The sequence below is a fragment of the Natator depressus genome, chromosome 6 (assembly GCF_965152275.1).
Source record: "Natator depressus isolate rNatDep1 chromosome 6, rNatDep2.hap1, whole genome shotgun sequence".
In the NCBI taxonomy this organism is placed as follows: Eukaryota; Metazoa; Chordata; order Testudines; family Cheloniidae; genus Natator; species Natator depressus.
In genome coordinates, this window is record NC_134239.1 from 9,094,478 (window position 1) to 9,107,487 (window position 13,010).

A 13,010-nucleotide genomic window follows, 5' to 3' on the forward strand; every position below is an offset into this window, starting at 1 on the left:
TTGACCAAGCTACATCAGCGGGGCCTGGCTGAGCCATGGCGGGAGGGGGGAGCATTTGGCCCCATCTCCCCAACTCTGCCATCTGGGTGGAGGGGAGGATTTGGCCCCATCTCCCCCAGGCTGAAATACTGACCAAGTTTAAAAAAAAAAAAAAAAAAAAAAAGGGCAGGGGAATGCACACAGCACGCCAGCCCCCTCCCTGCCAGACACACATGGGGTCCCTAAACCTCACCCAGGCAGGACTGCCCCTTCCTGTCCCAGAGATCCCTGACAAACCTGCATTAGGGCCCCCCCTGCAGCCCCCCAGTGGAGGGTTCCCTGGCCTAAAGTTCAGTGCAACCATCCCTACCCCCCACTCGCGGTTCCCAGGCTAGGAGGGGGGTCACCCCAGGATCTCCCCCAGCCCAGCCTGGTCCCTGCCTCCTAGTGGAGAGGAGCAGTGGTGCTCCGCCCCCTCGCCATGGCCCAGCTCCACCCCCTCGCCCTCCGCGCCCAGCAGGGCCAGCAGCAGGGCCTTGGGCAGGTTCTCGAAGAGGGCGGCACGGTTCTGCTGCTCGCCCTTCTTGACCCAGTGGCCGTAGATGCGGAAGGCGCAGGCGTCGATGAGCTTGCGCACGCCCTTCAGCGCGTAGGGGTCACGCAGCAGCAGCTCCCGCGTCACCGGCCGCGTCCGCACCCGGTAGCTGTTGAACATGCGGATGGAGGCCAGCACCGTCCACACCAGCACCTACCACGCAGGACAGACCATCAGCAGGAGGGTGGGGGTGCGTGGGAGAGACCATTATCCCAGTGGGTGGGAACACAGGAGAGCCCAGTATCCCTGTTCCTGATGTGGGGGGAATGAGGCAGCAGGGGAAACCATTAGCACAGGGCAGAAGGGGAGGCCACAGGGGAGACCATTTTCCCATTGCAGAGGAGAGGAATGGGATGGCAGAGACCATTATCCCACTGTAAGGAGGAGGAGAGGCCAGGTGGCAGAGGAGAGACCATTATCCCCACCATTGGGGGGGGGGCACGTAGGAGAGGCCATTACCCCAGTGCTGCGGAATGGCTATTCCAGCAAAGGGGAGAATGGAAAAGGAAGAGGGATGGGGGAGTCACAAGAGCCCCTTAAAGCAGCACATGGAGGAGGGGGGCATGTACCCTGAAGAACCCAGCAAAGTCCATGAGCTCTGTGCAGTGCGGGGAAGAGGGGGAACCCAGGAGAGCTCAGTGCAGGTGGGAGGATAACCTGGGAGAGCCCATTAGCTCAAGTGCATTGGGGGGGAGAGGGAGAACCCGGGAGAGCTCAATTCAGGCGGGAGGGGGAGAGGGGAACCTGGGAGAGCCCATTAGCTCAGTGCACGCTGGGGGGAGTTATTGGGGACACAAGAGCCCGCTGACCCGAGGGAGAGGGTTCTTGCTGGAAGGGCCCATTACAGTGATGGGGAAAGCCCTGGAAGAGCCCCAGCTAGTGGGGCTAGAGGGGGAGAAGGAGGTGACTCACCCTGAACCGGCGGTAGGGGCTGAACAGCCGGACCGGGCGCCCCACGCAGCGCTCGAAGAAGGGATGCTGCAGGGCCTGCTCCGCCGTCAGCCGCTCCGCCGGCTCCACACACAGCAGCCGCGAGATCTGCAGGGGCAGGAGGAGTCAGGGGGCCTAAGTCACTAGACCACGGGGTGCCAGGGGACAATCCACTCAGCACAAGGGCATTGGGGAGTGGGGGGGGACTGTTTTATTCAGAGGGGGTGGGGGGAAGCTGACTGATTTGGGGATGGAGTTGGGGGGTTGCGATTGCAGGAGGCTGATCCAATTGGGATGGCAGGGGGGCCTCCTGCTCTCACCAGGTCCTTGACGGTGTCGGAGCGGTCATCCCACTCAGGAGAGCTGAACTGGTAGTGCCCCTCCATGATCATGCGCAGCATCAGCATCTGCTTGCGGTGCCAGAATGGGGGTGAGCCGGCCAGCAGGGAGAAGAAGATCACCCCACATGCCCACCTGGGGGGAGGAGAGGTGGGGGCGAGGTCACGCTACGGTTCCATGAGTAAGACCTAGGGTAGGCAGAGCCACTGGGAGGGGGACAGATGGACAGACACAGACCAATGGGTGGAGGGATGGACAGACGGATCATTGGCCTGGAACCACGGACACTACTCGGCCACCGTGAATCTGCAGGGAGGGGCCAGAGGATGGAGCCAGGAGTGGGGGATCAGCAGCAAGAGGGGCCAATGGCCACTGTGTGGGGAGCTGGGCCCCTCCCCACACCAGATGGCAGACAGGGCCACGTCCCCCACACGCTCTCAAGTCAGACCCATCACTTGCCAGGTGGGACCATGTGTACGGGGCTGGGACACAATGGGGTGGGAGGGGTCAAGTCATTCCTACTGGATCCATCAGGGCGCTGGTGCTGGGGGGAGGGGGTGGGGGGCGGGCATGGGAACCACTAGCTGGGGACCTGGTCAGAATCCCGCACAGAGGGTGGGTGGGTGGCCGGCCAGCAGGGGGCACATGGGGGTGTCTAAGAGCCATAACAGGAACTGAGGTAGACGGGGCAAGCCCACCCGCTCCCCCACCACCACCCCCTGCCCCCCCCCAGAATGAGCCCTTCTCCCCACAGCCCAACGGTGGTTGCTGGAACAGGGACTCACAGGTCCACTTCCTGGCCGTAGCCCGGGTGCATCTCATCCATGGAGCACTTGAGGATCTCTGGGGCTAAGTACCCGGGGGTCCCGCAGAGCTCTGGTGTGGGGGAAGGGGAAGAGAGACACCCCAGGCATGGGTGAGCAGGGACCAACAATGCCCTTCAATTCCCTCCCAGATCAGCCCCATGGATCAGCAGCCGCCCCCCCCGAAGCAGTCCCCAGCAGCTCCCCCCTTCCACCCAGCCATGTTCTCCCTTCCCCCAACCCTGAATCGGCCAGCCCCCCAGACTGGAGTGTGTGCTCCCCTCCAACCAGTCAGCCCCTTGGCCTCTCCCCTCCCCACAGTCCCCTGGATTGACCCAGCTAGCTCAGCCCTCCCACTGACTATAGATCAGCTTGGCCTCCCTCCTGTCCTCCCCCCAAGCCCAGCCAGCCAGGCCCCTCCCACCCAGCCTGCTCTGACCCCGCAGTTTCTGCCCCGGCTCCAGCCGGCAGGAGAAGCCGAAGTCAGAGAGCTTGATATTGAGCTGATCGTCCATGAGGATGTTCTCGGGCTTCAAGTCACGGTGGATGATGTGGCTGGCGTGCAGGTAGCTCACTGCCTCCAGCAGCGCTCGCATGATGCACCTGGGGGTGGGGGGGGAAGAGCCAGATCACTCCTGCAGCCACTGCCCCACCAAACAGAGGGTGCTGGGGGGGAGCAGGGCAGGAGCGCGGCTGTGGGGGAGCTCCCGGCTACTGCAGCCCCAGCTTCCCCCAGGAGCGTGCATTGTATGGTACCTGGTCTCCTTCTCACTCAGGGTCACTTTCTCTGTCAGGTAGTCAAAGAGCTCCCCACGCCGCATCCTGGGGAGAGAAGGGGGTTGTCAGCCAGCTTGGGGGGGGGGGGGCGGCCGTGGTGGGGTGACAGGGCAGATTGGGGGTGATCAGCCCTGGTGGGGTGGGTGGAAATTGGCCCAGGGAGCGGATGGAGTGGGAGGGAGCCCAGGCAGGCAGTACAGGATGTGGGGACACCACCTCTCCTGATTCATGGGCACAGGCACCCCACACCACAGCAACTCTGGGGTCTGCAGGAGGTAGGCTGGTTCCATTCCTGGTGTGAGAGCCCCAGGGCATGGGGGGCCCCTACAGGGAGTGGGGGCAGACGTGAGTGTGCCGGAGGCCCCTGCGGTGTGGCAGACCCCTGCAGGGGTGGGGGAGTGGGGGGATCACTCGTGGTAGGGTCCTGGTGGGAGAAGTGGGGGCTGGGCAGGCCCCTCTGGGGAAGGGGCATGGGAGCGCAGGAATCTCATACTCACAGATCGAACACCAGGAACATGAACGTGGACGACTCGTAGGAATCAATCAGTGAGACTGTGGGGAGAGAGAGGAGTGAGAGGATGGCAGGGGGGGGGTTTACAGCGGAGCACTCCTTGTGTCGGGGGTGGGACTTCCTGCCAGAGGGGTGCCCAGACGATTGCTGGGGGGGGGGGACATCACTGGGTACATAGGCACTGCAAACAAGGGATGTTCGTAACTGGGGTTAAACTACCAGTGAAGACACAGTGACTTGGGTTAGCCGGGGGAAATTGACACCAGCCGTCTAGGCTTCCAAGCTCCGCTAATACCAAATTCTAAGTAAGTCTCGCATGCAGTGGCTGGAAACGGACAGGGAGAGGTCACCCTCGGTTTGTTTTCTGTCTGCTTGTCTCAGGTAAGGGACGCAGAAACAGTAAAGCATCACAATGAGCAACAGCGAAGCAACTGCAAAGCCAGAGCTGGCCAGGCTGGAGGCAGAAGGAAGCGACAGAGAACGTGAGCACCAGAAACGGTGAGCAGATCAGGGAGCTGCCTATTGGCAAGCCCTAGAAGGTGAGAAGCAAAGAGAAGAGTGAGACGCAGCAGCTCATGCATAAGCTGCGGAGCTGAGAGAGAAAGAGATCCAAGAAGAGGAGCAGCGGACGTATAACCTGGACAGATCCCAGCATCACCAATCTCTCCCTCCACTCAAAGAACCCTTAGCTCAGACAAGTTGTATCCTGTGTACAGGGAATCAGCCTGCACTAAAGAATATCTGACCACATTTGAAAGGCTCTGTGAGATTCACAATATTCCTGAGGACAAGAAAGACCCCCCCACTGATTGCAAAACTGTCTGGTAAAGCTTTGAATGTATTTAATGAAATGCTGATTCAGGAAGCGTTGTTATACAGTATCCTACATTTCAAAAAGCTGTTTTTCAAGGTTTCAAGTTACTCCTGAAGCGAATAAGATGTGCGACAACAAGGAAATGGATAAAGGGGAAGAGGGCTGAGGATTACAACTAATGATTCGATCTCTTTGCTCCAGAACATTTCCTGCATATGTGCACTGACGACATTAGGAACAGTCTGTGAGATAAATCTTTAAAATCTGTGCAAGAGATGGCCACTCTGGCTGACTCCTTTGTGCAAGCCCAGAGGTGCAATGAGTGCAAGCCACAGAAAGGAGGGACCCAAACCCAGCGTAAAGGGGATTCCATTTTACCCCTGGGAAGGAGGCCTAAGGACTCACCCCTGCAGAATCATTCCCCTTCTGAAAATCCTCATCACAAACCTCCTGTGACAAAGGAGGGTCCCAGTCAGTGTTTCCATTGTAACTCCAATGACCACCTGAAAAATCAGTGGCCTGAGCTAAAAGAAACCAGGCCCCAGCCAACCCACATTAACGCAGCTGTCCTTAATACAGACGCTCCAGAGCTACCCCCAGGGTATAATGATGAGTTTTGTGAGGACTGACCCCGAGGGGGTAGCTATGGAATTTATTAAGGCTTCCAGAGTAAATACCAAGGAGTGCATGGTGTGGAGAGACACCGGAGCCCAGATCTCTCTGGTCAAGGGAAGCATGGACCAAAAGACTGACCTGTTACCAGACCAGAAGGTGGAGCGTCTGGCTGTGGGGGGATATAACATTCCTGTACCTTTAGCCAAGGTGCATGTGGACTGGGAAGGTTTGGAAGGTGTCTTGCCGGTAGGGGTGCGGGATAGTAACCCCATGGAAATGCTTGTCGGGAATGATATTTTGCATATGGCTATGGCTATTAATGTGGTAACTTGTAGCAAAAGGGAATCATATGCTGGGATCCCAGAGGAGAGTGGTAAAATCCCAGAGATTGCTTGGGGGGGTCTATCTAGCTCCTCTGCAGCAGAAGGAAACTGCATTTCCACATGTGGGAAGGGGCTGAGGCTGTGTCCTGCACGGCAGAGAAAAGCAGCATGGCCTCGGGCCAGGGGCGGGACAGAGAGAGGATGAGCCCTGTGACTGAAGACACTGTCCCAGATATCAGATTTTTTTTTGTTTGTTTTGCAACTGAACAAAGGATAAACCCCACTCTAGAGAGCATAAAAGAGTATGTCCTAGACAAGGCCCTAAGAAGGGAAGACAGGGAGAGGTTTTTTGAAGATGATGGGAGATTGCATAAAGATGCTCCATTGACAAAAAACCAAAAGCCCTGGGCGTCCCTCTAAGCAGTTGGTTGTGCCCACCAGCACTGTGGGGAATTAATGTTGTTAGCACATGACTGACTTTTTGCTAATCATTTGGGGCCACACGGAACCTGAGACGGGTTAAAAGAAAATGTGTGCTGGCCAGGAAAACAGAATGATGAAAGGAATTATTGCAGAAGACCTGCAGGACCCCAGACAGTTCCTCTACACCCCTTGCCTCTGAAACGAGAGGCATTCCTGAGGGTAGCAATGGACATTGTGGGTCCCATGTCCTACCAAAAGGGGGAAGAAATCTATTTTGGTGGTGGTGAATTTGCCACTAGGTATCCTGAGGCTGTAGCTCTGACTAACACCGAGACAGAGAAAGAGCCAGTAACTGACTAGGTACACAGGTTAAAAAAGGAGTTAGAAGACATGATGGCTGGTAAATGAAGATACATATCGTGTTAGAAAGCCTTATGGTAATGTTGTCCCACAACTAGTCCATGTGAACAGACTTAGAGCCTATCACAGCAGGGAAGCCATGGTGAACATGATCCACTGTGTAGAGGGGGAAACTGAGGCACACCACCTCATTGATTGAATGGCTGAATGCCAAACTGACTCAGCCCTGGAAAGCATCACTATCTGCACTGCATTAACACCAGTTGAAAGGGCAGAGGTGTTGTCTGTGTTGCAATAACACAAAGAAGTGTTTTCTCACGAGCCAGAGAAGATCCACTTGCTAACTCAGAAGATCATTACAGAAGGGCCACAGTCACCCCCCAGCAGACCCTCCAGGGCCACTTGCAAGATGCAGGAACAAATTCAAACAGCAATACAAAACACGTTGGACCTGGGAGTAATTAAAGAGTCTGACAGCATCCAATGAAGTGAGCTGTAGCTCACGAAAGCTTACGCTCAAATAAATTGGTTAGTCTCTAAGGTGCCACAAGTCCTCCTTTTCTTTTTGCGGATACAGACTAACACGGCTGCTACTCGGAAACCTGACAGCTCTTAGGTGTCACCTGTGGTCTTCGTCTCTAAGAAATACAACAGTTTATGGTTTTGTGTTGATTATAGAAAACTCAATGCTGTTGCAGCACCAGATGTGTATCCCATCCCTAGAATTGATGATATAATGCACATTTTAAGGAAAGCTAAATATCTCCACTCTTGATTTAACTCAAGGTTACTGGCAGATTCCTTTAGATAAGGGTGCTCAGAAAAAAAAAAAAATCGGCTTTCATCACTGATATGGGACTCTGGGGTCATAATGTTACCATTTCGTTAATTAATGCTGGAACCAACTTTCAGAGGCTGGTCAACCCAGTGTGAACATAGACCCTTGCAGAGCTCTGCAAACCATTTAAGGACATCGCAGTGTTTAGCAACACCTGGGCTGATCACAAAACACACTCGGAAGTTGTGCTGTCAAAGCCCAAAGAGCCAGGCCTAACCATAAAAGCCTCTAAGTGTAAAATTGGAGCAGCCACAGTTCCTTATTTGGAACACTGGGTAGGGGGAGGGTCACAGATCCCATGAGCACTTAAAAGTTGAAGCCATTGGAAACTGGCCTGTACCTCAAACCAAAAAACAGGTCCACTCTTTCATAGGTCTGGTAAACTATTACTTGAGGTTTGTTGGGGTTACTTGGGGTTCAGCGACATTGTATCTGCAATCACAGACCTATGTCACAAAAATAAATAAATAAACCTAACAAAGTCATATGGACAAAGGCACATCAAGAGGGAGTTGATAAGGTGAAGAAAATCTTGTCCAAAAAAGCTAGTCCAGATTTTGACAAAATGTCTGAACTGTGTACAGGTGCATCAGACATTGGTCTAGGCCAGGGGTTTCAAACACGTGGCCCACGGAGTTTTTTCCTGTGGCCCGCCATAGGCGCAGACTTCACCAGCTGCCAGGCTCCCCTCACCCCCTGCCTTCCGCCCAAGCGTGCCACATCTCCGCCTACCTCCCAGCGCTTCCCGCTGCTTAGGACTTTCCAGGAGGGAGGAGCGGGGACGCGGCATGCTCAGGGGAAGAGGTGGAGAAGAGGGGCCAGGGACAGGATTTGGGGAAGGGGTTGGAATAGGGGCAAGGAGGGGGCGGAGCTGGAATGGGTGTGGGGAAGGGGCAGGGCCTCATGGAAGGGGTGGAGTGGGGGAGGGGCCGGGGGCAAGGTGGGGGGCTTTTGTATGGAAGGGTTTCAGTGATGCTGCCCTCGGGCCAACGTACTAGTCCTCATGTGGCCCTCGTGGTTATTTGAGTTCAAGATCCATGGTCTAGGCTCTGTGCTGATGCAGATGGGGGAAAAACAACAAACACCCCATCACCTTCTTAAACAATTGACACCCACCGTACAAAATTATCCTGTCATAGAAAAAGAACATTATGCTACAGTGTAGGCAGTCAAGCAATTAAGGGCCTATCTTATTAACAGAAAATTCAGGGTATTGATGGATCATTCGCCATTAATCTTGTTTAAAAAAACCTGAAGGCTCAATTTCCAAGCTTCTATGCTGGAGTCTTATACTCCAAGAATTTGATATGGAAATTTTTCATATAAAAGGGAAGGGAAAACATGGTGGAAGATGCCCTATCCAGGAAAGAGGGCCCTGACCTGCTGCCTCCAGGTCAGCCAGTGACTAATCTTACTGCAGCTCTGTAAAGGGGGAGGTGTGACAGAATGTACTTCTGAATTCACACCCTACACACTATTGTCATAATCTCTGTAAAAAGCACACCCTGCAAGGGATCATTTGAAAACTCATAATTTGCTAATCATTGTCATCCTGATAAAATATGTGTGGAAATATTGTATGTGAAGTTATAATATTCCTCTGTATGGTGTTAACAACATATGTTTCAAACCGAGGTTGGCAAACAGGTCTATCACAAACAAAGGAATGGGTGCTCTGTTTAATTTGCATTTAAGCAGTAAAAAGAGTCATCAAGCAGGAAGGGAAACAAAGGAAGCTCAAACAGGTGAGAAAAAAGCAGCAGGGAGCATCCTTCCACACAGACTTTTTATCTCTTGGAACCAAGTTTTAAATGTTTTTCAAAAGAGGGACTGAAACTACAAAAGAGAGGGACAAACATCCCAAACACCCCTCTCTCTCTGTCCATCGATTCTCTACATCTAAAGGGACAAAGGAAGCAGCCATTGGAATGCAGAAGGGGTCCTAAGTTAAGAGGTTTGGTCAAACCGCTGAGTATCAGAGGGGTAGCCGTGTTAGTTTGTATCCACAAAAACAAATCCACAAACTGCTGAGCGCACGCAGTCAGAAAACAAACTGTTAAATTCAAAGCAAGGTTAAGTTAGGCATCGGTTGCGTTTTATCTTTATTTTTCTCGTACCCATTTCTGACATTTATGCCTCATTACTTGTACTCACTTAAAACAACAACAAAAATAGTCATAAATTTAATAAGTACAAAGAGATTTTATCTAATCCAGTATGTTTAAAGTGAAGTGTCTGGGAAACTCCACTGGGGTGGTAAGTTGTGTGCATTATTCCTATTAAAGAAATAATGCACTTAATGTAACTTGTACTGTCCAGGAGAGGGTTGGGCACAACAGGACATACATTTCTGGGGGGGAATCTTAAGACTGGGGGTGTATTGGGGGTCACCCTGCTGTATAACCCAGGCTGGTGAGAGCCAGACTGTAACCCAGGTGTGGCTGGCAGGCTTCAGCTACACACAGGGTGTGACTTGCATGCTGTTTGTGAGCAGCCCAGGTGGAAGGCACTTCAGCAAGGTTGCAGGCAGGAGTGACACAGCTGTTCATTAGTCTGGACTGCATCCTGGTATGTCACAGGGGATGGTACCAGGGGTGGGACTTCCTGTCATAGGGGTGCCCAGGAAATTTGGAGGATGTTACCCGGTATAGAGGCACAGCAAAAGGCGTGTTCTTCACTGGGGTTAAACTAGCAGTGACTTGGGTTAGCAGGGGGAAAAAGAATCAACTCCAGTCCTCTAGGCTTCAACCTGAGCTGTTAAATCTTCATCTCTACTTCACAGCTCCCTGGGTGCAAGCAGCGATGTCTGTTTCACTACAGTCAAATGTGCATCTGGGAACAAAGAATGTTGGCCGTACTACAGGATGGGTGACTCTGTCCTGAGAAGCAAGTGCCTCTGAAAAAGATTTGGGGGTCATGATGGATGATCAGCTGATCATGAGCTCCCAGTGCAATCTGGCAGAGAAAGGCCAAATACGATCCAACGGCTAGAAACTGAAGCTGGACAAATTCAGCTCAGAAATAAAGCGGACGTATTGAACAGGGAGCATAATTAACCATTCAAACAAATGACCAAGGTTCCCGGGGGATTCTCCGTCACTGGCAATTTTAAAATCAGGACTGAATGTTTTTAAAAACACCCTCTCTGCTCCATAAGGAATAGCCCAGGGAAGCGCTCTGGCCTGTGTTATACACGAGATCAGACTAGATCATCCCAGTGGTCCCTTCTAGATTTGGAATCCATGAACTCAAGGCCACACCTGTTTTTAAACATACCCACTTACTGACATAGGGTGTCCCAGGGGGACGGAGGGTGTCACTCACTGATGTAGGGGTGCCCAGCCACCTGACGCAGGATGGCAATCTCCTTGCCCGTGGAGGTCCGCACCTCCTCCAGCTGCTGCGGGGTCATGCGCTCCGGGGTCACCTCAATGATCTTCACCGCAAACTCCTGCCCCGTCTGCTTGTGCACGCAGCGCCGCACCACGCTGCTCACGCCCCTGCCATGGACAGACCAACAGACACCACTGTGAGACAGACACCCACATCCCTCCACACCCTGTTGATTCATACGTTTCAAGTCCTGATGAAACCACTGTGATCATCTAGTTCCAATAGCTAGTTACTTTCACTGTGAAATGTTTACAAATTCAGACTACAAATAAGATGCAGTTTCAACCTCCAGCCGTTGGATCGTGTTAGACCTTTCTCTGCTAGACTGAAGAGTCTATCATCGAATTTTGTCCCCTGCATAAATACTTAGAGACTGTGATCAAGTTACCCCTCAACCTTCTCTTTCTTAAGCTAAATAAATTGAGCTCCGTGAGTCCAATCCCTTGATCATTGTCATGGCTCTTCTCTAACCTCTCCAGTTTATCAACATCACCTGCTCACCCACCTGCTACGGACAGACAGGCACCCTGGTGAGATAGACAGACTGACACCCACAGCCCCCCACACCACGCTGCTCACACCCCTGCATGGACAGATGTAGCCGCCCATCTCTGTGTGCACAGAGCTCCCCTCCACCCCCAAAAAACCACCCCCCCAAGCAAGGAGCGAGACCCTTCCCCCTGCCCCACCTGCCGATGACGTCCTTGGGGTCATACTTCTGGTAGAACTCCTTGGCGCCGGCCCAGTCGGGCAGCTCATCGTCTAGCCCTACATCTCGGGTCATGCTGGCCGGCTCCCCAGGAGCTGAGCTCGAGGACCCCCGCACCTGCTGGGGGAAAGAAGAGTCAGACAGCAAGTGGGGAGGGAGTAGTGATCTGTCCCATAGACCCTCCACACACACACCCCACCTTCCCCTGCAGCATGGGAGACCCCCAGCGCAGCCAACTGGCCCCATTCCCTCTCCCGTCCAGCCCACTTCACTTCCCCCAGTTCCCCACTTCTCTTCCCCAGCACTCCCTTTTCCAGCTAGCACACCCCCTTTCCCTTTCCCCTCCAGATAACCAGCCAGATCACCCACCTCCTCGCATCCCCCCCAGCCAGCCCCACCCATGTGCCCCCTCCCCACCCACGTGCCCCTCCATCCCAGCCTCCTCCCACGGAGCACCCCCTCCCCACTCACGTGCCTCCCCGCCCCAGCCATCTGACCCCCTCTCAACACCCCCCCCAAGCCAGCCAGCCCCCCTTTCACTGTACCCCATTCCCAGCCCCCAGGCTTGGGGTGATCAGACCTCAGCAAGAGCCACTTTGGGGGGAGCCATCTTGGAAAGGTCTAGACAGGAGCTGGAGGGCAGGGGGAGCTCCGGGTGGGATGGAGCATGAGGAGAAGGGTGAGGGAGCTAAGCCAGGCCAGGCCGGCCTGGGCAGAGAGGGCAGGCTGGGTGGCAGCGGGGGTGATGCTGAGCAAACAAGCGGGGAATGTGTGGGGCGCAGCCAGCCGAGCTGGGGATCCCACCCACCGCAACCACTGACTGGGTCTGCGCCAGCGCCCCGCCACAAGGTGCCCTGATCCCCACCCAGGGGACCCCACGGGGCATCCCCCAGCCTCCCCCCCACGTACCCTCCCCACACGGGGCGTCCCCCAGCCTCCCCCCCACGTACCCTCCCCACACGGGGCGTCCCCCAGCCTCCCCCCCACGTACCCTCCCCACACGGGGCGTCCCCCAGCCTCCCCCCCACGTACCCCCCCCACGGGGCATCCCCCAGCCTCTCCCCCCACGTACCCCCCCCACGGGGCATCCCCCAGCCTCCCCCCCCCACGGGGCATCCCCCAGCCTCCCCCCCCACGCATCCCCCCACGGCGCGTCCCCGAGCCTCCCCCCCGATCCTGGGGCCGTCCCCAGGATCGCGCTCCCGCCCACTCACCCGGCACCTCGGTTTCGAGTCGGACTCCCAGCCCCGCCCCCTACGTCTGCCCCGATTGGCCCGCACTGTCCCACCCCCACGGGAGGAGAGGCAAGGCGGCCAATCAGCAGGCAGGAAGAGCGAGTCACGAGCCGGGGTCATGAGTCGGAGAGCCAATAAGAGGCGGATCTAAGAATTAAGCCGCCGCCTGATTGTCCAGTCGAGCTGTGGGGTGGGGCCGGGTGTGGTGAATGGCGGACAGCCGGACCAATGAGGAGTCCAAGGCGGGGTTTGAACCTGAGTGAGGGCTCAATTGACCGACCAGCAACGGGAATGTGGAGCAGCCCTATGATTGACAAACCAAACTGCCAGTCAGCCGAGGACAGGGGCGGGTAGTTCTTTATAGCT

General features: G+C 55.0%; 1 protein-coding gene across 4 annotated transcripts; it reads right to left on the minus strand.

Moving 5' to 3' along the window:
- Window positions 1–143: 143 nt before the first annotated feature.
- Window positions 144–12,674, minus strand: PHKG2 (phosphorylase kinase catalytic subunit gamma 2). Of its 4 annotated transcripts, none has more exons than XM_074954372.1 (10): window positions 12,624–12,674; window positions 11,390–11,526; window positions 10,632–10,807; window positions 3,921–3,975; window positions 3,403–3,468; window positions 3,086–3,249; window positions 2,629–2,719; window positions 1,825–1,978; window positions 1,487–1,612; window positions 144–727 (listed from the first exon to the last, which is right to left on the minus strand). In XM_074954372.1, exons 2-10 carry the CDS (start codon window positions 11,482–11,484, stop codon window positions 383–385), a joined length of 1,272 nt encoding a protein of 423 aa, XP_074810473.1. In that variant the 5' UTR covers window positions 11,485–11,526; window positions 12,624–12,674; the 3' UTR covers window positions 144–382. The 4 variants fall into 4 exon arrangements, with proteins under 4 accessions (XP_074810473.1, XP_074810474.1, XP_074810472.1 ...); XM_074954373.1 differs by having other exon boundaries at window positions 11,390–11,529; window positions 12,624–12,668; XM_074954371.1 differs by lacking the exon at window positions 12,624–12,674 and adding an exon at window positions 11,990–12,243.
- Window positions 12,675–13,010: the final 336 nt, after the last annotated feature.